Raw genomic sequence first — 24,144 nt, forward strand, 5'->3', positions numbered from 1 at the left:
CGTAATCTGCCCACCACTTGCTATTCTCGTTTCACTGCATGTTTAAAACGGACACAACACTGTGGTCTCCCACGTTCTCGTCTCATATTTGTACATTAACAGTGCACTATGCACTTTATATGGGTCAACAGCTTTGACAGGATATGTCGATTATGTTCTGAAAGACTGGTTTTGCTGATATGTGAGACAAAGTGACCCATATATATGTATATATATGTTGATTGGCCATGCAGATAAAAAAAAAAACCTTTATAGCAAAACCTAAGCTAAGTCTAAACTAAGTGTCGACAGCCTACTGAAATATTTCAGTTTCGTTGCCTTCAATATTGCTCAACTGTTAGCATTTCTGAACAATGTAGAGATAACTTCCCAACGCAACTGAGAAAACGTATCAAATTTTATTTAAAATATAATACATTTAAATTAGCCATGTCTTATATTTTGTTGCACAACATAACCTCTTGCATTTGAAACCTGTCAAGAACTTAACTTTGTTTTAGGGTGAACCTGATTTCACCAAGTACAACATGTTCCTGGATCGTCATCTTTGTTGATCCTGGAACAACATTCCAATCAATCAATCAATCTGATTTGAGGGACAGATTTGATCCAGGAACATGTCTTACTTGGCAAAATCGCATAGACTGTGTTTTAGAGCAGTTTCATCAGTAACAAATTCACCTTAATACAGTAACACCTTACAATAATTTTCAATTTGTTAAAGAGGCACTTCAGCGCTGGGAAGACGAATGTGTATTTAAACTGGGTCATTTATGTAGAAGAAATGTGAAATTATTTTTGAATTTGGTGCCTTCTAGACTGAGAAAAGACAGAAAATGTATTTTTGTCTCATGTGGATGAAAGACAACAACTCCCAGAATGCACTTGCTTCGCTGCCCATAATAATACAATAATTTTGTTCAGTTAGAGAATAAACACTAAAATTAAAAACTGAATGTGTATTTTCAATAAATAAGATTTTTATTCAGCACGAGAGGGAAGTAAGAGCTGAGCAGAGCTGAGGTAAGCGCGGCTGTCATTCTCAGCGCATGTCCAGTCTGGCGCGTTTTCTGATCGCATATGGAAGCTAAACTTTCAAAGGAATTCACTGAAAAGTTGAAACACTCACTTTGCTCTGCGCGCTCCGGTTATGAATGGCCGAGCTGAGCGCATTTACATTCTGTGCGTGAGATCTCTCCCCTGTGGGCGGGTTGAAAACATGCGGAACAGCTCCATCTACTGGCAGTAGTTTTTCGCCTCTGGCCAAAAAATCCTCTGATGACGCAAAAATGACGATATTTGCGTCATCTGAGGATTTTTTCCAGAAATAAAATGCATAATTCTCTCGTCTCAGGGGGATATGAGGGGGGAAAGTACCATAATTCAAATATACTATGGGGTTTCTACTGATACAAAGCTTAATGCTAAATCACTGAAGTGGCCCTTTAACTTTATTTAAAGGGATAGTTCACCCAAAAATGAAATTTCTGTCATCATGTAGGGTGAATTCAGGGTGATTGGGACACTTTTTCCAAGTCATCTCAATGGCAAAAAGTGTCCCAATCACCCTGAATTCACCCTACTCACCCACAAGTTATTCCAAACCTGTATGAATTTCTTTCCTCTGCTGAACATTTTTAATGAATATGGGTAACGAAACAGTTGATGGACCCCATTGACTTCCATAGTATTTTTTCCCAGCCATACTATGGAAGTCAATGGAGCCCATCAAATGTTTGGGTACCCATATTCTTCAAAAAAATGTCTTCTTTTGTGTTCAGCAGAAGAAAGAAATTCATACAGGTTTGGAACATGATGACAGCAAGTAAATGATGACAGGATTTAAATTTTTAGGTGAACTATATCTTTATTAACTTGCTTAACATGAACTAACAATGTACAGCATTTCTTAATTTATTAAAGTGGGTTAATGTTAATTTATAAATGCACTGTTGTTTGGTGTCAGAACAGGACACATTAAAATGATCAAAAGTGACAGAGAAGACATTTAAAATGTTTCAAAATAATTCTATTTCAAATAAATGCTGTTCTTTTGAACTTTCTGTTCATTAAAAAATATAGCATAGTTTCCATAAAAATATTAAGCAGCACAACTTTATAACATTTTTGATTCAAAATTGATAATAAGAAATGTTTTTTGAGCTCCAAATCATTAGAATATGCTGAAAATCAGCTTTGCCATCACAGAAATAAATTACATTTTAAAATATATACAAAAAGTTATTTTAACTTCTAACAGTATTATTATTAGTGTATTTTTTTATCAAAAAAATGCAGCATGGGTAAGAGACTTATTTCTAAAACATAAAAGAAAATGTACCAACTCCAAACTTCTGACCGGTCATGTATACATAGAAATGAACATGAACCAGTATTAATTAATGCTGTAAAACATGTTAGTTTTTTAATTGCCCAACACTCATTAAGAGCCCTTGATGAAAGGGTTACAGTTGGCAATTCAATGGTAAATTTTCCCGCAGTTACACCAACAGATACTTGCAGCACAACACATACACAATGCTCTTGCACTCTCCAACTAATTTCAATTTAGGTCACAGAAGTGCTGACTTGGTTCTTGAAACAGTACGTTCCAGCAGCCAACACTAGCACGACCACAAGCATATGATAACATCTCCTGAGTCATTCTAAGAAATGACATTACAAGCAGATCAGAACAACAACAATGGAGTGTTTTAAGTTGTATGGCATAAGAACCAGTTGCATAAAAGGATATCAAATTCTGTCAATTTACTTACCCTCATGTCATTTCAAACCTTCATGTCATCTTTTTGTCCATAATGGAAGTCAATGGGGTCTAATGTTCTTCAAAACATTTTATTAGTGTTCCAAATGAGAAAGTAAGTCATAATTTGAAACGCATGAGGGACAGTAAATGACAGAATTGTCATTTTTGAGTTGTCTATGCCTTTACGGTATATCAGGAAACCATAATTCTCTGATTACAATGTAATAAGAATCAGTCAATTACGTATCTTATTGCAACCATTGCTAGGCTTTCTCCATCTCCCACGCAAACAGAGGTTACGATCATCAGTTCTGAAGAACCGAGAAGCTGGAGAGCAATAAGATGCATCTCAAAGAACATGCACATTGCATTTAAATCATCATTTGTTCTACATCTGTGAGACAATCCAGTCATAATGGTACAGACAGACACTGAAAGGGCACTGTGGGCAAACAGTAGCTGTAATGACTTGGAATGTCTGAAGCATGACTAGTTTGAGGTTATGTGGCTTTCTGGTGTTACGCAAAAGAGCAGAGATTCATGAAATGCTAGATCTGGATCAGTAGTATATTTGTACATTAAGTATATTGTGGGAAAATGCAGTCAATGAGAAAACAAAAGTGAGATTTTAATGTTTTAGCTTTTTATTGACGGAGGAAATAGACAGGAAGCAAAAATATTGGGGTGGGACAGGGGGAATGGGTTTGAGATATGGCACAGACCAGATTGTAAACTGCATATCCTGCATGTTCATTTTCATTATTCTGACACCAGTTTTTTTTTTTTTTACATTTTCAGTGGTCAAACTTATCTTTTTAACAATAAATCATTATTTACAAGTTGTCATAAAAAATTGCCCAAGCTATTCTGAAAAAAATGAAAAACAACAGAGAAAACTATTTTCTGTAGAACATTGACCAAGTCTAAGAACAGTGATGAACATGAAACAAATGCATGTTTAAAAAAATATCTTGGAAAGAATAACATTTTTAAAAGGAATTTGTATGTATAAGCATGGGTAAAATGTACAATACGATGTGTTTGAGAGAATACATTTTTTGTTTTTGTTTTTTTTAATACATGCATTGTATGCATGTACAAAGAATATGAAAATGAACATTGCACACATATTGCAAATCTTCTGAAACAAATCTGCACTTGAAATTTACGATTTCAAGTATTCTCCAAAAACACTTCATATAAGGAAGATGATATCATCAGCCACCATAACCTGGTTGTCGTCCTGCATGCGGGCGAGAGCGGCACGGACCTCAGTTTCGTTAAACGGAGACGGGCAGCTCTTGTTGATGCTCTCCATCAGAGCGATCATGCCCACTGACTGAGCATGAGCAGAGCGGAACACCTCCAGCAATGCGGTTTTGAACTCCTTCAACCTATAGCAAACACACACATTGTGCATCAGACATAGAGCATCTGAAACAATCAGCGGACCTGCCAGCAATGCAGTTTCTGTTTAGAACTTAATCTGAAACAATACTTCAAAAGAATGCGGCAGCACTTTGAAAACGCTGAGTGTGATACAAAAAAATCCCAACAGACAAATCCTGAACGCCTACCTGTCAACAGACAACTCGGTGTGACCATTCTGATCAGGTGTGTCCATTGGCTCCTCACCCTGCCTTGCAGGAGCTGGGGACTGAACTGAGAAAAAATAAGTAATAATAATTTCAGCATTTTATATGCATTATGATAAAAAGTGATATTTTAATTATGATTAAAATATCTTAATATATTTTATCATTTAATTTAATATTAGATATTTTAATAATTAACTTCTAATTTAATACATTTGTTTTTTGTTCAAAACATTTAATATATATTTATTTTTTAATGATGTGTGAAAATTGTTACAAATATTTATAATTAATTTAACATTTAATACAATATTTATAAAATGTCTATAAAACTGTTGGTTTTTCTTACTTTGTGGTATGTCAGTCTCGGTATCAAAGTCATAAGGGTCATACGACTCGCTGCCCTGAGATGGTCTGCGCTCAGAATTGCGCCTCCTACAGGACAAAGAAAATACTTTCATTGGTCAATTCTTGTTCACCCAGTTGGCCACCAGGGGGCATTGAGTTCTCATATATTACTAAGTTCCACAATAAGCATCATAATCATTAACACATTAAAATAGTTACAAAACACTGTAAACTAACAATTTTTTAAAGCAATCCTCACACCTGATGGTTTTAATAATGAATACACCACTGTTCGAGGTTGTTCAGTACTTTTTTTTTGTGTGTAAATAAATCAAGTGACATTGTAACATTAAACATTTAATGTAATATTTAAAAAAATCGTATCAATACCACATTTTTTATAGCTTTGAAAATTCATAAACATTGACTTTGTCATGCTATTGTGGAATAACACTAGACCTTTTTCTCTGTGGTCGAGGTGTTTCTTGTGCTTCATCCTCCTCCTGCTGCTCATCCTCCGAGTCTGCGTCCTGTGCCCCATTTCTAGAGCGTTTACGTTCCTTCTCTAAAACCTGAGGATTGGGAAATAAGGGTAAAAGATATTAATTTAATTGATAGGAATTTTCTAATATGTTTAAATCAGCCACTAACAGAAGTACTTTATTAAAAAGTAAAACCTCATATCTTAAAACACCAAGGTAAGGCTACGTAGCCGAATCAACGGGCATAGTTCAAAAATTGGATAGTCCTTCAACCTATCAAACCACAAGAGGCGTGATCAACGGACATAGTTCAAATGACTCTGTTTCGCAATTGGATAATCCTTCAACCAATCAGACCAAAGATCCATCGCTTCTCTATCAGTTATTGTGTTAAACCCGCCAATAGCGTGCCAGGTGGATAAGCCGGTTTGTGATTGGTCCCCGCGAATTTGTAACAGAAGCAGGATAGAAATATGTACAGGTTTCCAGCCTGAGCTGCGGGGCGAAATCAAATCGCCAGCAGATTGGGCTGGGTTCACCCAGTCTAGTGATTTTGTTCACACACTGCCCAACACACATTTATGTCCAAACGCCATATAAAGGTGGATTGTGCATAATAGGTGCCTTTTAACAAACAAACCTTCTTGAAATAGGCAAACTGCACAAGCTCCACAGCAATGTCTGTGTCCACCAGTTCCACAACTTTGCTCATGCGAGCTTTGGCGTGAGCCGTAGAAAGACGGATCAAAGTCTCCAGGGTTCTAGCGGTGACCGGTGATGTCTGAGGGACAAAACACAGCACAGATTTTCCAAATTAGTTATCTGACGGCATAATAACTTCCTTTAATAATACCTGACCAGCAAAGCAACTCAGAATAGTTTGTAAATGTGTCCGTATTTACCCGTGCAATGTCAGAGCCGAGCTGCTCCTGACTGCGCAGTCTCGAGTACTCTTCTGCAATGTGATTGGCTGCATCTTGAGTCAGAACAGGTGAAAGAGCCTTGGCAACGTGGATGTACTTCCTCATGAACGCTTTACTCACCACTCTGTCCCTAAAAAACACAATAGCTGTATAATAATGGGGTGTTCATATTTGACAGCTAAGAATAAAAGATTATTTGGACTGTTTATTCATCTAAAAAGTATGAAAAAAATGTATCATGGTTTTCACAAAAATATTTAGCAGCACAACAGTGATAATAAATCAGAAATGTTTCTTGAGCATCAAATCAGCATATTAGAATAATTTCTGCAGGATCACTGAAGAGTGGAGTAATGGCTGCTGAAAACTCAACTTTGCATCACAGAAATAAATTGCATTTTAAAATATATATAAAAATATATATATATTATTTAAATTGTAATAATTCACAATATTGATGTTTTAAAACCTAGGTGAGCATAAGACACTCTTTCAAAAACATTTAAAAAATCTTACCAACCCTAAACTTTTAAACGAGTGTATTTACATGAAAAAGTATCTAAAGCCCTATTCGCACGGGATTAGTATTACCTGGTGACCTCTAGTAATTTGTGATAATTGCGGAGTTTGTCTGTGATCTTAATCCCATGCGAATCGGCTATGTCTGTAATTTGTAAAGTAAAAATTCCCCCCCAAATGACCTACCATATTTCGCAGAACACAGAGGTCCTGTGATAATATTAGTCCGGTGCGAATCGGCATCTCTGTGATTTGGCCAGGATTTGGTCATATATAATTTTGCAAGGTTTTTGTTTCTTGTGTGCATTTTTATCCATATTTCGCTAAGAATGGAGGCTGCATTCATAATGTGCACTTTTATAAATGCTTGTGCGGCTGTGCACATTATACTTTCACTTTAGAATTAGAGCCAATTGCTTGAAAGGTGTGTTCAATATTATTCTTAATGAAAAACACAAAAACAGAACAGTACAATGTCAAGCTCGCTTAAATGGGCGCTTTTACATTTAGCTTTGAAACCAAATCTTCCGCCGTCATATTGTCAGCTCCTCACTCTTGTGATAAATGAAATTCCTGCTGCTGGTCTATGCTCAGTTCAGTTTTTAATTGTAACGTCTGTTCTCTAACTGAACTAAATTATTTGTATTACTATAAAAAATCTAGCGACGGTGGGAACGTGATGTAACACAGACATCATACGTCTTGACATTATATCCGGGAGATAAGTCAGTAAATACGAGTAAAATCACAGGCTTTGCTTATCCCGTGCGAATGCGCCACGCGAAATTCAGATGTGGGGGGGTAATTTCTAAGGGCGTTTTCACACCTACCTTGTTTGGTCCGGATTTTCGGACTTTTCAGTTTGGTCCGAATCAAAATTGCAGGTGTGAAACTTCCCCCGTACCATGGTCCGGACCAAACAGACGAAGTTTGGTCCGACGAAAAGAGGCAGTCTCGGTCCGGATCAAACTGAACAAAGGTTCGGTTCGTCTCTAGTCTGAAAGCATTTTCTGTATGGTTCGGACTTTCAGACCATTTACAGGAAGTTCCTGTTTATGTTTAAATATTATAACGTTATTTTTAAATTCAATCTAGGCTACATTGATTATGAAAAGTGAAAATATGCGCAATATGTCAGAAGACAGAAAGTCAGAAATAATTTTGAATGAAATTTTGTATGATTTTGCTTAGAAAGCATTTCTTTAATGGGAATTTCGTTTTGTATAAATTGTATCTTAATTTTAATCAACGTTTAATCAGATAATTGCCTGGATTTAATAAATAAGAAGCAAATAGTCTATAGCAGACAATAATCGCGGGATCGATCACATGCTTTACACATGAACTGGAGCGCGTCTCAAATAAACCAAAACTCAGCAGGCTTCTTGCCTCACAAACATGAGAAATATGTGTATATAAAGCTTGAAATGTCCACTTTTAAACGTAACGAATAAAAAATAGTCAAGCAATGCGCACGGTTCAATAGTGGCGGCGATATGCGTCCGTTCCTTCACTCTTGTCAAAGACGCTGATGTCAGACGCACGTCCGTTTACAAACCAATCAATGTCCAGATGCAGCCCACATAGATGATGACGAGTGGACGCAAGTGTGTCATGTAAAGTTCTTTAGTCCGCTCACAGAATTGCAATGTGAAACCAAACCAAAACTAACCGAATATATAAAAAGTATCAAAACATGAACTTCGGTTCGGACCTTGGTGCGGACTTTCAGGTGTGAAAACGCCCTTAATCACAGGAGGTCCCCAGATAATACTAATCCCGTGCAAATAGGGCTTTAGAAATGCAACGCTGAATTAGCCTACGTGATTTGCATTAGAGAAGAAATTATAGAAAGTTAAGTAAAAAAAACTAAAGTGGGCACTTCTCCATACTTTTTTTTGCTGCCATGGAGAAGTGGATTGTGTTTCTCATACACTTGCAGTTCCTCTTCCTCCTCCTGAACTGCATTTGGGTCTTCAGTGGCCAATGCATCGATTGCACCACCAAGAGATAGAGCTGAAACACACAAACGCATGCGAGTCCAGTTAAAACTACAGCACACAATACTTGCAACATTAATAATTCCTAGTACAGAATATATATCATTTTATTTGACACACAAATCTGAAGTGTGTCGTTTTTGATGTTAAAATACTTTCTCCTCCTTTTTTGGCACTAACTGCACAGAAATGACGCACCCAATACAAAATATATAGTTTAAAACGATCTATCAGGTTGTACCTGCTCCGTCCTGCTCATGGGGATCCCTGTAGCGGTGAATGCGCAAGACGTGGTCGGATACCTCGCGGTCCTGCTCTGGGTCCATCTGATCCAGCATGATGAAGAGCAAATCAAAACGAGATAGCAGCGAGTCCTGCAGGCCGATGTTCTCCATGGGGGTCTTATACTGATTATACTGCAGATGAAGAGAGACAAAATCATAAACATGAAATGCTTGGAAAAGACAAGCAATCGTTATTCTTTCAAGTCAGATTTCTTGAACTACTGGATATTTTTTACGAATAACATTATGAAATGACGCACAGATACATATTACTCACAGATTCAGATTTTACGAAACACCTAATGAAGCACTTACTCGGCCATAGACGGGGTTGGCGGCTGCCAGGACGCTGCAGCGGGCATTGAGCCGAGCATGGATGCCGGCCTTGGCGATGGTGACACGGCCCTGTTCCATGACCTCATGGATAGCAGTGCGATCCATATCTGACATTTTGTCAAACTCATCAATGCAGACCACCCCGCGATCCCCCAAAACCATGGCACCCGCCTCGAGACGACGCTCACCTGAGAAACAGACACATCTTAACATTAGGAGGACAAACAAAACTCTGAAATAGGCAAACCTGTTATAAACCTATGGTTTTTTGGCTTTATGGTGTGTGTGAAACGCAGTACCTGTCTCTTGGTCAGTGGTGACGGCTGCAGTCAGACCGACACCTGATGAGCCTCGGCCTGTGGTGGGAATGGCACGAGGTGCAGTGTGCAGAACGTACCGGAGCAGCTGAGACTTGGCCACTGATGGGTCACCTAAGAAATAGAGAAATGTATGCAGAATTGAAACACATCTTATGCATTTATTTACTAAGTATTTGGCTAAATTGATTATATTTGAGGCTACCAATTAAAGTATAATACTCTCACATTTTTTTTAAACTAATACATTATTTAAAAATCCATTCAGCAGGTTTTTCCTCAAAATCAGTTTACGGTGCAGTGTGTGATTTTAGCGGCATCTTGTGGGGAGGTTGTGAATTGCATCACCCAACGCTCACCCCTCCCTTTTGGTGAACATAGAGAAGCTACAGGGGCGACACAGGACAAAAATGTCGTCGTTGGAGAGAGCAGAGAGTGACTAGCGCTCTGTAGAGAAGTTTGTCCGTTTAGGGCAGGGGTGTCCAAAGTTGGTCCTGGAGGGCCACTGTCCTGCAGAGTTTAGCTCCAACCTGCCTCAACACCTGTCTGGAAGTTTCTAGTGTGCCTAATAAGACCTTGATTAGCTCGTACAGGTGTTTTTAATTGGGGTTGGAGCTAAACTCTGCAGGACAGTGGCCCTCCAGGAGCAGGATTGGACACCCCTGGTTTAGGGTTAATGTAGAAACATGATGACGCAAAATGGCGACTTCACTGTAAGGGGACTTTCGGTGTGTGCAGATAGAAATGGCTCATTCTAAGGTAATAAAAACATAACGGTACATTATGTGAGGTCTTTATACACCACTGAAAACATAGTTAACATAGTTATATTATATTGCATTTCAATCAATAGATCCTCATAAATACTACACACTGAACCTGATAAATAGCGGCATCTGGTGGGTCTGTAAAAAACAGCACCCAAACCAGCTTTAAAGTACTGCATGTTCAATAGAAAACAGGTCAAAAACATTTTTACTGGTCTATTTAAAAATGTACTTCATAAAGTCATATAAACCTAAACCTTTCAGTTTATATTTATACAAAGTTTCTTTGTAACCTGAACCTATTACATATCATATTTGTATTGTTACTTATATTCATGTTTATATGACAAAAAGTAAATAAATCGTTCTCTACAGAAAAAGGTAAAATAAAAAAAAATCAGGGGGCTGTTATGGTAATAATAATAAAAATCAGAGAAATATGGGGTTTAAAAAAACGCAATAATAATAATAAAACGTTATTATTCTATAAAAATATTATTATTACTAAATAAATAATTTGACATTATTGTCTTTATTATATCATACTTACAATTTTTCTCACAGAATATGAATGGGTCTTATAGGAAGGGGGCACTCACAAGGTTGGGGCATCAAAAAGTTTGGTCCTTATAAAGTTAATATGATATGATAAAAAATTATATCAATAGATCTCAACAGAAAATGGCAAAAAAGCTGAGTCTACTTAAGATTTATATAGTTACAAAAAAGTTATTGTGGAGTTCTGATGTCCAGCACAGAGAGCGATTTGTAAATATGAACCATTCATTTTACCCTAAATGTCGCTTATTATCTGTGCACATCTAAGCAGGCAAATACCTATGAGAAGTACGTTGATGTCTCCTCTAATGCGTGAGCCATTCTCCAAAACCTTCTCCACCCCTCCCAGAAGCATACACAGGATGGCCTTCTTTATGTACTCATGACCATGAATACTGGGAGCCAGTGAGCGAGCCAACTGATCAAACACATTCTAAAGGAGTAGAAAGACAAATAAGGCATTCATATTAGGAGAACATAGACATACAATAACTTAGGTAGGTAGGTTCAGGGTTAGTACCTAGTTATTACCCAGTTATTGTAATTACTATAATAATACATAGTATGCACATGGGGAACAGGACTGTAAAATAAAGTGCTACCAAATGTGTCCAAATCTGGAATGTAATCCAACCAGTTAAATTCAGCTGAAACGTATAAAGTTATGTCGATTTACACTTCCATTATCTTACCTTTGAGCGAGCTCTGCAGAAGTTCTTGATCTTTGCTACATCATCTGCCGAGAAGTAATGAGCGACTTCTTTGCTCATCTGTTTGACGTGACAGGCGATCATGATGGTCCTGAACAAACACACATGGGGAACAAGATATATTAAGGCTTTGACATAAAGTAGTATTATTATTAAGAATGGTAATGCTATAATAGTATTTTGAAAAATATAACCGCAGTTGATGCAGCACTACCTGAAGGTGCCTGAGGTGAAGCCGCCCTTCTTGCCGGGCAGGCAGCGGTAGGTGCCGATCACCTGTGCACGGTCCCCTGGCTTTATAGCGTCCACCAGGTCGTTGTCCAGGATGATGTCCACAGAGCGGGGCAGCTGACCGGCAGGGGCTTTCTCTGGCATCTCCTGCACTGTGATGGTCTGATGGTCCTTATATACGGACAGACCGAACTCAGTCTCCAGTGGATTGTTCTCCTCATCCTGAATGGATCAAATATAGACACAGAGGATTCATAATAATTATTGTTGTTGTTATTAAAATAATTTGACACTGACATAATATGAATAATTGATGTTATTATTATGTAATAACAATAATAATTAAAGCTGCGAGCAGCGATGACGGGCCCAAGCCGGTGGCACCGCCACGCCGGTGGCATCAGCTTAACTGTGCACAGCAGGCAATAGGCATTTAAAATTGGAAAAACTAAAAGGACTATGTCAAAGTCATCTGAATTCACCACATTAACTGCAGCAGTTGGTGCTGCTATGACAACGAACCACAACAGCCACATCTATGAGATCAATTAAATTTAAATTAATTTCATGTCAGATGATGTCAAAGGTCAAATTGGAATGAGTTCACAATACCATTCAAATGCTGATGTTGTATTATCCTAACACTTCTCTTCATGTGTTTTTGACCTACCTTAGCTACCGTTTGTGCACCAATCTTATGCACCATAAAGCGTGCTTTCATTTCAATATGGGTGGTCCAAGAAATTTTTTTTATAAAAAAATTTATAAATTGAGCCAAATCACAGTAAAATGCAAAGATGATTTTAATATCAGTGTCAGGTAAGAGTAAGATACGTGTCTACATTTTATGGAAGTTTATTATAAACAGCCACTTTTAGAAAACCATGTGAAATTTACTTTTAATACATTTAAATTATATCAGTAAATTATTCATTAAAAGACATCTGCATCATATGTGATCTTGGCAAACACAGCACATGACGTTTTTATTTCAAGTGATAGTTATTTGTGAAAGCCTAAGAGAGAGTGGCAGAAAGAAAGACATGGAATGTTTTTTATATCCTGTTTCAAAACTAACACAATGCTGCCATCTTTTGTTCATTGAGAGAAGGGCAGCACACACAGGCACAATAGATTATTCAAAGAAATATTTATAATATATATATTAGTGCTGGGCATCGTTAACAAAAAAATTAACTAATTAATCACATTTTTTTCTGTAATTAATCGCGATTAATCGCAAGTTTTTAATATTTTAAGTTTTTAATATTTTGATATTGTAATAATTTCAGTTACTCTCCAAATTAATTTAGAAACAATTTAAAGACAGCATATTGTAAATATGTGTTGTGTTGTCATTTTTTATGAATGAAGGCCAGTATCACTGATACTAAAGTCTCTATGAAACATTAATGACGTTACATTACAGTATAACTGAAAGCTCCCAATTTCAACATTTATTAGGCTTTAAAAAACAACTTTTAATTTAAGTGAACTTAAAGGGGCTATATGCAACTTTTTCCCCAAAATAAACGTAACAATAGCCTTTTTATTTTACCATTTATGACTCAAACATCTCCTGATGAGCATACTGACACCTTGTCCGCTCACAGTGGGTGCACCTATAAGCCTGTATCCTATTTTTCCTATTTTCTGGCGGGTCGTCTTTTCCCGCGCTGTCTGCGGATGTGACGTCACCACCGCTGCGAGAGCGAGCAGAAAATGAGAGCAGTTCTGTTTTTTGGCCACAGGTGTCAGTCGCGAGTTTAAATTTCAGAAAAACGCATATAGCCCCTTTAAAACAATCTTTACATAAACCCAAAATAATAAATGTTATATTTACCCATGGCCTTACCTGTTATACAGAAATGTAATAGTTATCAAACCTTCCTTAACTGCATAAATAATAAATCAAATATAGATGAATCATCATTAAAGCTACAATTTTCTCTGTTCCCTTTGTTCTTTGATGAACATTAATGACAGGCATCATCAGTGCTACTGTCACTTTAAGAACAGCCGCGGGTCTCACGCGCTGTCCCGCGCATCTCATTTCCTCACAACTCTTTAAAGTTAATTGAAGACGTTATTTAACTAATTTAAGACTCTAATATGAGAATACTCAAAATCCTCTGTGTTATTGGTTGTTCAAGAGCAAAAGAGAACTCGATGTGAGCAGGAAACTGACGCGTGTCTATCTATGCGTCGAGTGTGTGTGTGTGTGTGTGTGTGTCAGTGTCCCTTGATTAGCTGACATGAGACGCATCCACACAGACAGGACACTGACACACACACACACACACACACACACACACACACACACACACACACACACACACACACACACACACACACACATGTTTGTTTTTGTGAAATGTGAGGACATTCCATAGGCGTAATGGTTTTTATACCGTACAGACCGTATTTTCTATCCCCTTACACTGCCCCTGCCCCTAAACCTAACCCTCACAGGAGACTGTGCAGTTCACTTTCTGTGAAAAAAAACTTGTTCTGTGTGATTTATAAGCATTTTGAAAAGTGAGGACATGGGGAACGTCCTCATATTTCACCCTCTTTTTGTAATAGCTATGTCATACCCATGTCATTATACACATTTGTGTCCTGATATTTTCACAAAAACATGCCCCCACACACACACACACACACACACACACACACACACACACACACACACACAGAGAGAGAGAGAGAGAGAGAGAGAGAAACAAGTTTTTTTTTTATCCTGCTTCAAAACTAACACAATGCTGCCATCTTGTGTTCATTGAGGGAAGGGCAGCACACACGGGCACAATACATTATACAAAGAAATATTTATAAAATATATATATATTCATCTGAAAAATAGTACAGTCATTTTAAATTAATCTAAGTTCAATTACCAAACATACAATCTTAATTTAATTTAAATCAAAATATTATTTTACAAGATATGAGACAATTACTGTTCCCCTTTTTTTGTCCTTATTTAATCCCTCGCCATGGCAACACCGTTTGAGATATCCAATATTCGTTCGCATTTTAGCATCTTCCGTATCTTTGTTTCATGTTGACCGAGTTTGGTGGAGATTGAATAAATCGCCTACGAGGAGAACGTAAAAACTCAGACCCTGAATTACATAAATATTCACCTTCAAACCAAAATATCTGACTTCCTGTTGGTCGGAGCTAATGACTGTAAATTAGAAAGTTGTCCGGCTCGAAGAGAACAATATATGTACCGAGTTTGGTGACTCAAGATAAAACTAACCCCCCCACTTTTGTCAAAAGGTGGCGCTAGAGAGCCCCTCATCCCCGCCCGTTTCTGAGGCTTTGTCCATGTGTACTGACTGACATCTCTGATGTGTGTGTTGAGTTTCAAGCAGTTTCAAGCAATTTCAAGCATGCTAAGAGCCTCAGAACAACACTGCTACCTTTTAGTGAGGGGAGGGCAGACAGAGAATAAATATTCAGAAGAAATATATTAAATAAAATAAATATATTGATCTGAAAAATAGTATGATTATTTTAAAGCTATTTGGTTACATTTTAATAAAACATTGTTTTAGTATGTTTTTAAACACACACACATACACGTTGTAATACCAGTGTAATACCCATGTCATTATACAAATTTGTGTCCTCATAAATCACAAACAAGAGAGAGAGAGAGAGAGAGAGAGAGAGAGAAACAAGTTTTTTTTTTATCCTGCTTCAAAACTAATACAATGCTGCCATCTTGTGTTCATTGAGGGGAGAGCAGCAGACACAGAGAATTTCTGTTCCCCTTTTTTGTCCTTATTTAATCCCTTGCCATGGAAACACCGTTTGAGATATCCAATATCCGTTCACATTTTAGCATCTTCAGTATCTTTGTTTCATGTTGACCGAGTTTGGTGGAGATTGAATAAATCGCCTACGAGGAGAACGTAAAAACTCAGACCCCGATTTAACCAAAAATTTACCTTCAAACCAAAATATCTGACTTCCTGTTGGTCGGAGCTAATGACTGTAAATTAGAAAGTTGTCCGGCTCGATGAGGTCAATATATATACTGAGTTTGGTGATTGTAGATGAAACGAAGCCCTTCACTTTTGTCAAAAGGTGGCGCTAGAGAGCCCCTCATCCCCGCCCGTTTCTGAGGCTTTGCCCATGTGTACTGACTGACATCTCTGATGTATGTGTTGAGTTTCAAGCAGTTTCAAGCTATTTCAAGCATGCTAAGAGCCTCAGAACAGCCAAAAGATTATTAAACTTTGACACGTTGCCATGGCAACAGTATTTGAAATTTCAGGAATCCATTTCATACGTCTCTATCTGTCATGTTTTCACATTATACTGATGAAGTTTGAAATAAATCTGGTGAAAATAAGATGGTGATTCAAAGCATTTTTGAAAGTGACACACTTCCTGCTGCCAGTTGGTGGCGCTATAACTTTGACTCACAAAAGTCATATCCATGTGATCGGCTTCTTACAACAAACACACAGCTGAAGTTTCATCTAAACCAGTCAATGTTTGCACAAGTTATAACACACTTCCTGTTTCCCTTTTCTCGCCATAAATTCGTTGCATCGCCACGGCCAGACTTTTCGAGATATCAAAAATCCGCTCGCAATTTAGCATCCTGGATATGTTCTCTTCATGCTGACCGAGTTTGGCAATGATCGAAACAATAGCCTCGGAGGAGTATATTAAATTCCAGAGCATGCGTTTTCCGAACAACCCATAATAGCTCACTTCCTGTTGGGCTGACACATAACTATGAGCACGAAAGTTGTTCGGCCCGATGAGATCTAAATGTGTACCAAGTTTCATACATGTACGTGCAAGTGTGTTTGATATATGGACCAAGTTTTCAGACCCCACTTAAGGGGGCGCTGTCGAGCCCCCCTGCCACGCCCGGGTACCAGCTTCAGCCCGGCTCTGATGGCCGCGCATTCCGACGCCTGTGCGAAGTTTCAAGAGTTTTCGAGCATGTTAAGTGCCCCAAAAGTACCCGAGAAGTCGAAAAAAAAAAAAAAAAAAAAAAAAAAAACAAAGAATTAAAGCTGCGAGCAGCGATGACGGGCCCAAGCCGGTGGCACCGCCACCCCGGTGGCATCAGTTTAACTGTGCACGGCAGGCAATAGGCATTTAAAATGGGAAAACATAAAAGGACTATGTCAAAGTCATCTGAATTCACCACATTAACTGCAGCAGTTGGTGCTGCTATGACCACAAACCACAACAGCCACATCTATGAGATCAATTAAATTTATATGAATTTCATGTCAGATTATGTCAAAGGTCAAATTGGAATGAGTTCAGAATACCATTCGAATGCTGATGTTGTTTTATTCTAACACTTCTCTTCATGTGTTTTTGAGCTACCTTAGCTACCATTTGTGCACCAATCTTATGCACCATAAAACATGCTTTAATTTCAATATGGGTGGTCCAATAAATTTTTTTTAATAAAAAATGTATAAATGGAGCCAAATCACAGAAACTGCAAAGATGATTTTAATATCAGTGTCAGGTAAGAGTAAGATGCGTGTCTACATTTTATGGAAGTTTATTATAAATAGCCACTTTTATAAAATCATGTGAAATTTATGTTTTAATACATTTATATTATATCAGTAAATAATTAATTTAAAGACATGTGCATCATACGTGATCTTGGCAAACACATCACATGACGTTTTTATTTCAAGTGATAGTTATTTGTGATAGCCTATATGAAAGGGTTAAATTATGATCAAGAGAGAAAGTCACACACACACACACACACACACAATGATAGAGTGAGAGTGAGGGGGAGGGGAAGGACTGAGAGAAAGGCAAACACACAAACTCACAGGGTGAGAGAGAGACCCCCCCACACACACACACACACACACACACACACACACACACACAGATAGAGAGGGGGAAGGAGAAAGACAGGCAGATGGCATTCCATAGACTTAATGGTTTGTATACTGTACAAACTGTACATTCTATCCCCCTACACTACCCCTAAGCCTACATATCGCACACACACACACACACACACACACACACACCATAGCTGTCAACCCTCCCGTTTTTTCCGGGTTTCTCACGTATTTTAGCTCTTTTCCCGCTGTCTTCCCGTTTTAGTATTTTCCCGTAAAATATCCCGTATTTTTACGTTCTGATTGTGTTAACTCAGAACACGCAACTATCTGGTTTAGTGCCAGAAGACGCGAATGAGAAGTCGCGCGCACTGTGAGAAAATTTTCCGCGCACTCATCCGAGAGCGCGCACACGTCTCTCAGCGCGCAAATATTGAGTTCTCTTTCAAGTCTTGCTCTTGAATGGACAAACTCACGCAAAAAGTATGTCAACATATTGATGAGTATTCTAGCAGACATAGTCTGTATATGGCTTAAGTAAGCTTTATACAGTCCAGAAAAGACGACGCATATCCGAGGTCTTAAAGGGGCAGTAGCCTTTACTGCTGTCTGTTTAATGTCAAACAAAAGACAAGGGCATCACTCACTGCTCTTGATTGAATAACGTTTGTAAGTTTAATAGGATTAATCTTTAATTTATACAGTCATATATGCAATGTTATTTTACATTTGATCAATTTCTGTACCTGAAAACTAATGTTAGACGTACCTGAAAAACCTGAAAAGCATAGTTTATTTTATTAGTATCTTTGCTCAATAGTATTTATTTGTGCTGCTGCTTGTATTTAAATGATTTGTTCTTATTATTTTCTTTTGTTTTATTTGACAGTAGTCCTTTTTTCCCTGAACATAGCAAATACTGAACCGTACCGAAACGGTGAACCTTAAACCGTGATACAAACCGAACCGTGAGCAATCTGTACCGTTACACCCCTAGCGTAACGTATGATAAAATGACTGAAAAAAGGTTGGGAAACACTGGCTTAGGCTACTATCGAAGAAGAAGAAGACAGTTGCAGCCGCGGTTGGGAGGAAGAGGGAAAAAGTAGCGGGAAGTAAACTTCAAGGAGAGTATAGTAATAATAAATGATAATAAATGGAATAAATAAATAATAAATGAAAATAATAAATGTTATATTTACCCATGGCCTTCCCTGTTATACAGAAATGTAATAGTTATCAAACCTTCCTTAACTGTATAAATAATAAATGAAATATAGATGAATCATCATTAAAGCTACAATTTTCTCTGTTCCCGTTGTTCTTTGATGAACATTAATGACAGGCTGACTCCACAAAATGACTCTAATTTGCCTCTTTGAAAAATAATTCTCTAATTTAACCTTATTACTATACTAATTGTAATATAAATAATACAAATATTAGAAGAAAAATATTTTAAGTGGTCATTATTGACAATAAATATTGCACAACTAGTATTTAGTACCAAAAGATCTCCTCAAAATATTCAATAAATATTATTGAACTAAAATATAGAACATTTATTTAATTGAAAAATAGTTAAGGTGTATGGTCACATTTGACCATCAATTAGTATGAGTATGACCAATTAGTATGGAATACCTGAAGGCTAAGTACAATAAAAAACATTAACATTAATGTTAACATTGTTGCATTACTCTCCATTATAAAACGATCCTGTATGGTTGATGTAATAATCAATGCACACTATGCTGTACTGTTTACCAAAACTTGCTGCAAACCCCTGTAAAGTGGAGCTGTTGTGTATCAAGCCATTCAAATGTATTGACACAGCGCTAGAAGTATTGAGATTTCTGTGAAGCACGACTGCGCGCGCCGCCGGGAGATGATAGAGCATGTCGCAACTCCGAATGGTTTTTCAACACTCTGGCTTTAACTGTTATGCCATATTAGCGCCAAAACGCTATTTATTGTTTGAATTTCGCATTAAAACTTTAAAAAATGTAAAAGCTTAGACATTGTTTAATATCAAAAGCAGGTTTGGCAATTTGGCGTGAGATTAAGTTGGGCAGCGTGAGAGCGTGAGACAGAGCCTGAAAGCGTGAGTGTCACGCCAAATGCGTGAGAGTTGGCAACCCTAGGCAAAAGAGAACTCGATGTGAGCAGGAAACTGACGCGAGTCTATCTATGCATCGAGTGTGTGTGTGTGTGTGTGTGTGTGTGTGTGTGTGTGTGTGTGTCAGTGTCCCTTGAATAGCTGACATGAGACGCATCCACACAGATAGGACACTGACACACACACATACACATACACACACACACAGACAGGACACACACACACACACACACACACACACACAGACAGGACACTAACAAACACAGACAGGACACTGGCATACAGCGCGCTCTCTTGTGTCTTGTCGCGCTTGGAAGCATGTACATGAATAGGAGCGTGATCATGTAACGCTAAGCAAAAATGGATATAAAAACGGACGCTGTGTTATTTGCGTTAAATATTTTTAATGCGTTAAGCTTCCGTTTCACGTTGACCGAGTTTGGTGGAGATTGAATAAATCACCTACGAGGAGAACGTAAAAACTCAGACCCTGAATTATACAAATATTCACGTTCAAACAAAAACTTTCTGTGAAAAAAAGACACTTATAAACAGACACTTGTAGAAAATAATGTGAATTTTTTTTAAAAATAAATTTGAACTATGTCAGTAAATAATGAATTTAAAGACAAATGTGTCAAAAGTGATCTTTGCAAACACAGCACATGACCTTCTGTAAAGCACATGTATAGAAAACACACTCACACTCCTCTGTTTTAAAAAAAGAGTTCTGTCTGAATGAGTACATGAAATCACGGCTGTCAGATGATAAGAATTGTAACTCAAATGTGATTTAGAAAATGAGTTCTGTAGTGATATAGTGTCATAGTTCATGTCCACATTAACCACTACGATGTAATACCAATAGCCATGTCATCATACACATTTGTGTCCTCATAAATCACATAAGCAAGCACAGAGAGAGAGAGAGAGAGAAAGGGAGTTTCAAAAATAATACAACACTGCCCCCTTTTGGTGATAGAGGGGAGGGCACACAAACAGTCAAAAACATTATTAAACTTTGACATGTTGCCATGGCAGCATTATTTGAAATATCAGGAATTCATTCATATGTCTCTATCTGTCATGTTTTCACATTATACTGATGAAGTTTGAAGTCAATCGTGTGAAAATAAGATGGTGATTCAAAGCATTTTTGAAAGTGACACACTTCCTGCTGCCAGTTGGTGGCGCTATAACTTTGACTCACAAAAGTCATATCCATGTGATTGGCCTCTTACAACGAACACACAGCTGAAGTTTCATCCAAATCAGTCAATGTTTGCACAAGTTATTACACACTTCCTGTTTACCTTTTCTCGCCATAAATTCGTTGCTTCGCCACGGCCAAACCGTTTAAGATATCAAAAATCCGTTCGCAATTTAGCATCCTCTGTGTCTTGACTTCATGCTGACCGAGTTTGGCACTGATTGAAACAATGGCCTCGGAGGAGTATATTAAATTCCAGAGCATGTGTTTTCAGAACAACCCATATTAGCTCACTTCCTGTTGGGCTGACACGTAACTTAGAGCACGAAAGTTGTTTGGCCCGATGAGGTCTATATGTGTACCGAGTTTCATACATGTACGTGCAAGTGTGTTTGATATATAGACCAAGTTTTCAGACCCCACTTTAGGGGGCGCTGTCGAGCCCCCCTGCCACGCCCGGGTACCAGCTTCAGCCCGGCTCTGATGGCCGCGCATTCCGATGTGTGTGCAAAGTTTCAAGAGTTTTTGAGCATGGTAAGGACCCCAAAAGTGCCCGAGAAGTCGATAAAATAATAATAATAATAATAATTAAAGCTGCGAGCAGCGATGACGGGCCCAAGCCGGTGGCACCGCCACGCCGGTGGCATCAGCTTAACTGTGCACGGCAGGCAATATGCATTTAAACAGGAGAATATTTTAGAATCGCTCGAATATGCCACATTTACCGCAGCAACTGGTGCCACTATCACCACAAGCCACACCCATGATGTAATTTAAATCTAGATTAATTTTAATATCATAGGATAAAATAAATAAAAGTTATATTTTCCTGCTCAAAATTTTGTAAGTCCAGAAGGCCAGTATTTAATTCAAGGTGTTTGTAGTTCTTTTTTACTTATTCACACTAAAGTAGGGATGAAACGGTATGGAAATTTAACATCACGATTATAGTGACCCAAATTATCACGGTTATCAATATTATCACGGTTTTGTTCAAACAAGATGAAAGTGTTCAAAAAGAACAGATGCACACACTTAAAACATTTCAACAAGTTTTATATTTGAAATTAAACAAACAACAAATAACTAAAGCAGCTCTAAGCACTTTTTTAAGCTAGATTCTGTGGGATTTCTTTACTTAATGGCCGTCGTCAATAGCAACGCATAACGCATAAATAATAATAATTTGTCGTAAATATAATCTCTAATATTATCTCTGTAAATATATTCTCAATAAATATTCTCATCAGTGTTCAGCTACGATGCATTTAAATCAAGCATATTTTGTGTTAGAGCCCAAACAGTATCCAAGTGAAATAATGCATATCCATATTTCCATATGATTTGACAGTTTATTTTATTAAATATCAAAATGTGTGCATCATACCTGACACCTAGATGAACACTTTACAGTCAGTTTTATGACTGTCATTCTCTTTAAATGCTAGTGAAGTTTGGTAACGTTATACACGTTTCAATGTTGTATGTAACTTTGCAGACGGTCCCTAACTTCGCCAGCGTTATGCCAGTCATATCAGATGCGCTGTGGTTCTGCTGTGTTTTTTTTAAACCATTTTACCTAAATCACCAAAATAATAAATGTTATATTTACCCATGGCCTTCCCTGTTATACAGAAATGTAATAGTTATCAAACCTTCCTTAACTGCATAAATAATAAATGAAATATAGATGAATCATCATTAAAGCTACAATTTTCTCTGTTCCCGTTGTTCTTTGATGAACATTAATGACAGGCATCATCAGTGCTCCTGTCACTTTAAGAACAGCCGTGGATCTCACGCGCTGTCCCGCGCATCTCATTTCCTCACAACTCTTTAAGTTCATTTAAGACGTTATTTAACTAATTTAAGACTCGAATATGAGAATACTCAAAATCCTCTGTGTTATTGTTTGTTCAAGAGCAAAAGAGAACTCGATGTGAGCAGGAAACTGACGCGAGTCTATCTATGCGTCGAGTGTGTGTGTGTGTGTGTGTGTGTGTGTGTGTGTGTGTGTCAGTGTCCCTTGATTAGCTGACATGAGACGCATCCACACAGATAGGACACTGACACACACACACACACACACACACACACACACACACACACACACACACAGCATACCAGCATAGCCATACAGTTTAAGTTCACCTACACTTTATATTAATAAAAAGGTTTACAGTGCAAATACTGTTGTTGCATATACTGTGCATAAAATTTGAAAACATTTGCAAAAAACACCACTGTATCATTAATTTTTTTTTAAACCTTTAAGTAACCATTTTTTAAACATCTATAAACATTACTTTTACATAGATAGACGGACCAGATATTCCTAACACTTTGGGAATACTTAAGGGTTACTAGTTGTTTTGTAAACTGTCTATAAACATTATCTGGATGGTTATTATAAAGTTGCAACCGATGACTATAATACCTTGTTAAATAGTTAATAAACAGTACCAGTAAAACGTGGGCAGTACCAGTAAAACATGTAAACAGTACCAGTCAAACATGTGGGTTGTCCTGATACTGTACTTCAAAATGTAACAGTGTAAAAATTGCCACAGAATAAAGTAATTGTTCAAGATCTATTGGTAACTCATAAAAATAATGTCATATTTGCATAAACTGTCACTACCGTATATATCCCGACACTAGCACATTAAGATAAGCTATGAAAAAAATCATGTTCCTCTGCCTCTTTCTGGTTAAATAATGTTTATAATAATTGTTAATATAGCATGCTATATTAACTATTCCAGGTTATTTATGCATAGCATAAATAATAGTTAGTAGAGCATGCTATATTAACTATTCCAGGTTATTTATGCATAGCATAAATAATAGTTAGTAGAGCATGCTATATTAACTATTCCAGGTTATTTATGCATAGCATAAATAATAGTTAGTAGAGCAAGCTATATTAACTATTCCAGGTTATTTATGCATAGCATAAATAATAGTTAGTAGAGCATGCTATGCCACTTTCATCAAAACCTATTACAAAGCTATAGCAATCTCATGTCATTCCGTCTTTTCGAAAAAAAAGTTGCACTAACTGTTCGTTACAAGCAGCATTTGCCGTCAGGCAGGTAACGATAGCTAACATAAACATAT

The 24,144-nt window shown here is 37.5% G+C and overlaps 1 protein-coding gene across 1 annotated transcript in view; it reads right to left on the reverse strand.

Moving 5' to 3' along the window:
* Positions 1–3,388: 3,388 nt before the first annotated feature.
* Positions 3,389–24,144, reverse strand: part of mcm3 (minichromosome maintenance complex component 3) — a 32,292-nt gene continuing 11,536 nt past the window's right edge. Inside the window, exons 5-17 of the mRNA XM_079831237.1 lie at positions 11,821–12,059; positions 11,589–11,697; positions 11,176–11,329; positions 9,554–9,685; positions 9,234–9,442; positions 8,876–9,050; positions 8,527–8,650; positions 6,095–6,245; positions 5,833–5,973; positions 5,170–5,282; positions 4,712–4,797; positions 4,345–4,429; positions 3,389–4,161 (exon numbers count right to left, since the gene is read on the reverse strand). Coding sequence (XP_079687363.1) covers positions 3,963–4,161; positions 4,345–4,429; positions 4,712–4,797; positions 5,170–5,282; positions 5,833–5,973; positions 6,095–6,245; positions 8,527–8,650; positions 8,876–9,050; positions 9,234–9,442; positions 9,554–9,685; positions 11,176–11,329; positions 11,589–11,697; positions 11,821–12,059 — 1,917 coding nt within the window. The 3' untranslated portion in view covers positions 3,389–3,962. The remainder of the gene's footprint in view (positions 4,162–4,344; positions 4,430–4,711; positions 4,798–5,169; positions 5,283–5,832; positions 5,974–6,094; positions 6,246–8,526; positions 8,651–8,875; positions 9,051–9,233; positions 9,443–9,553; positions 9,686–11,175; positions 11,330–11,588; positions 11,698–11,820; positions 12,060–24,144) is intronic.

Source organism: Gobio gobio, assembly GCF_949357685.1.
Source record: "Gobio gobio genome assembly, chromosome: 12".
NCBI classification, from domain to species: Eukaryota; Metazoa; Chordata; class Actinopteri; order Cypriniformes; family Gobionidae; genus Gobio; species Gobio gobio.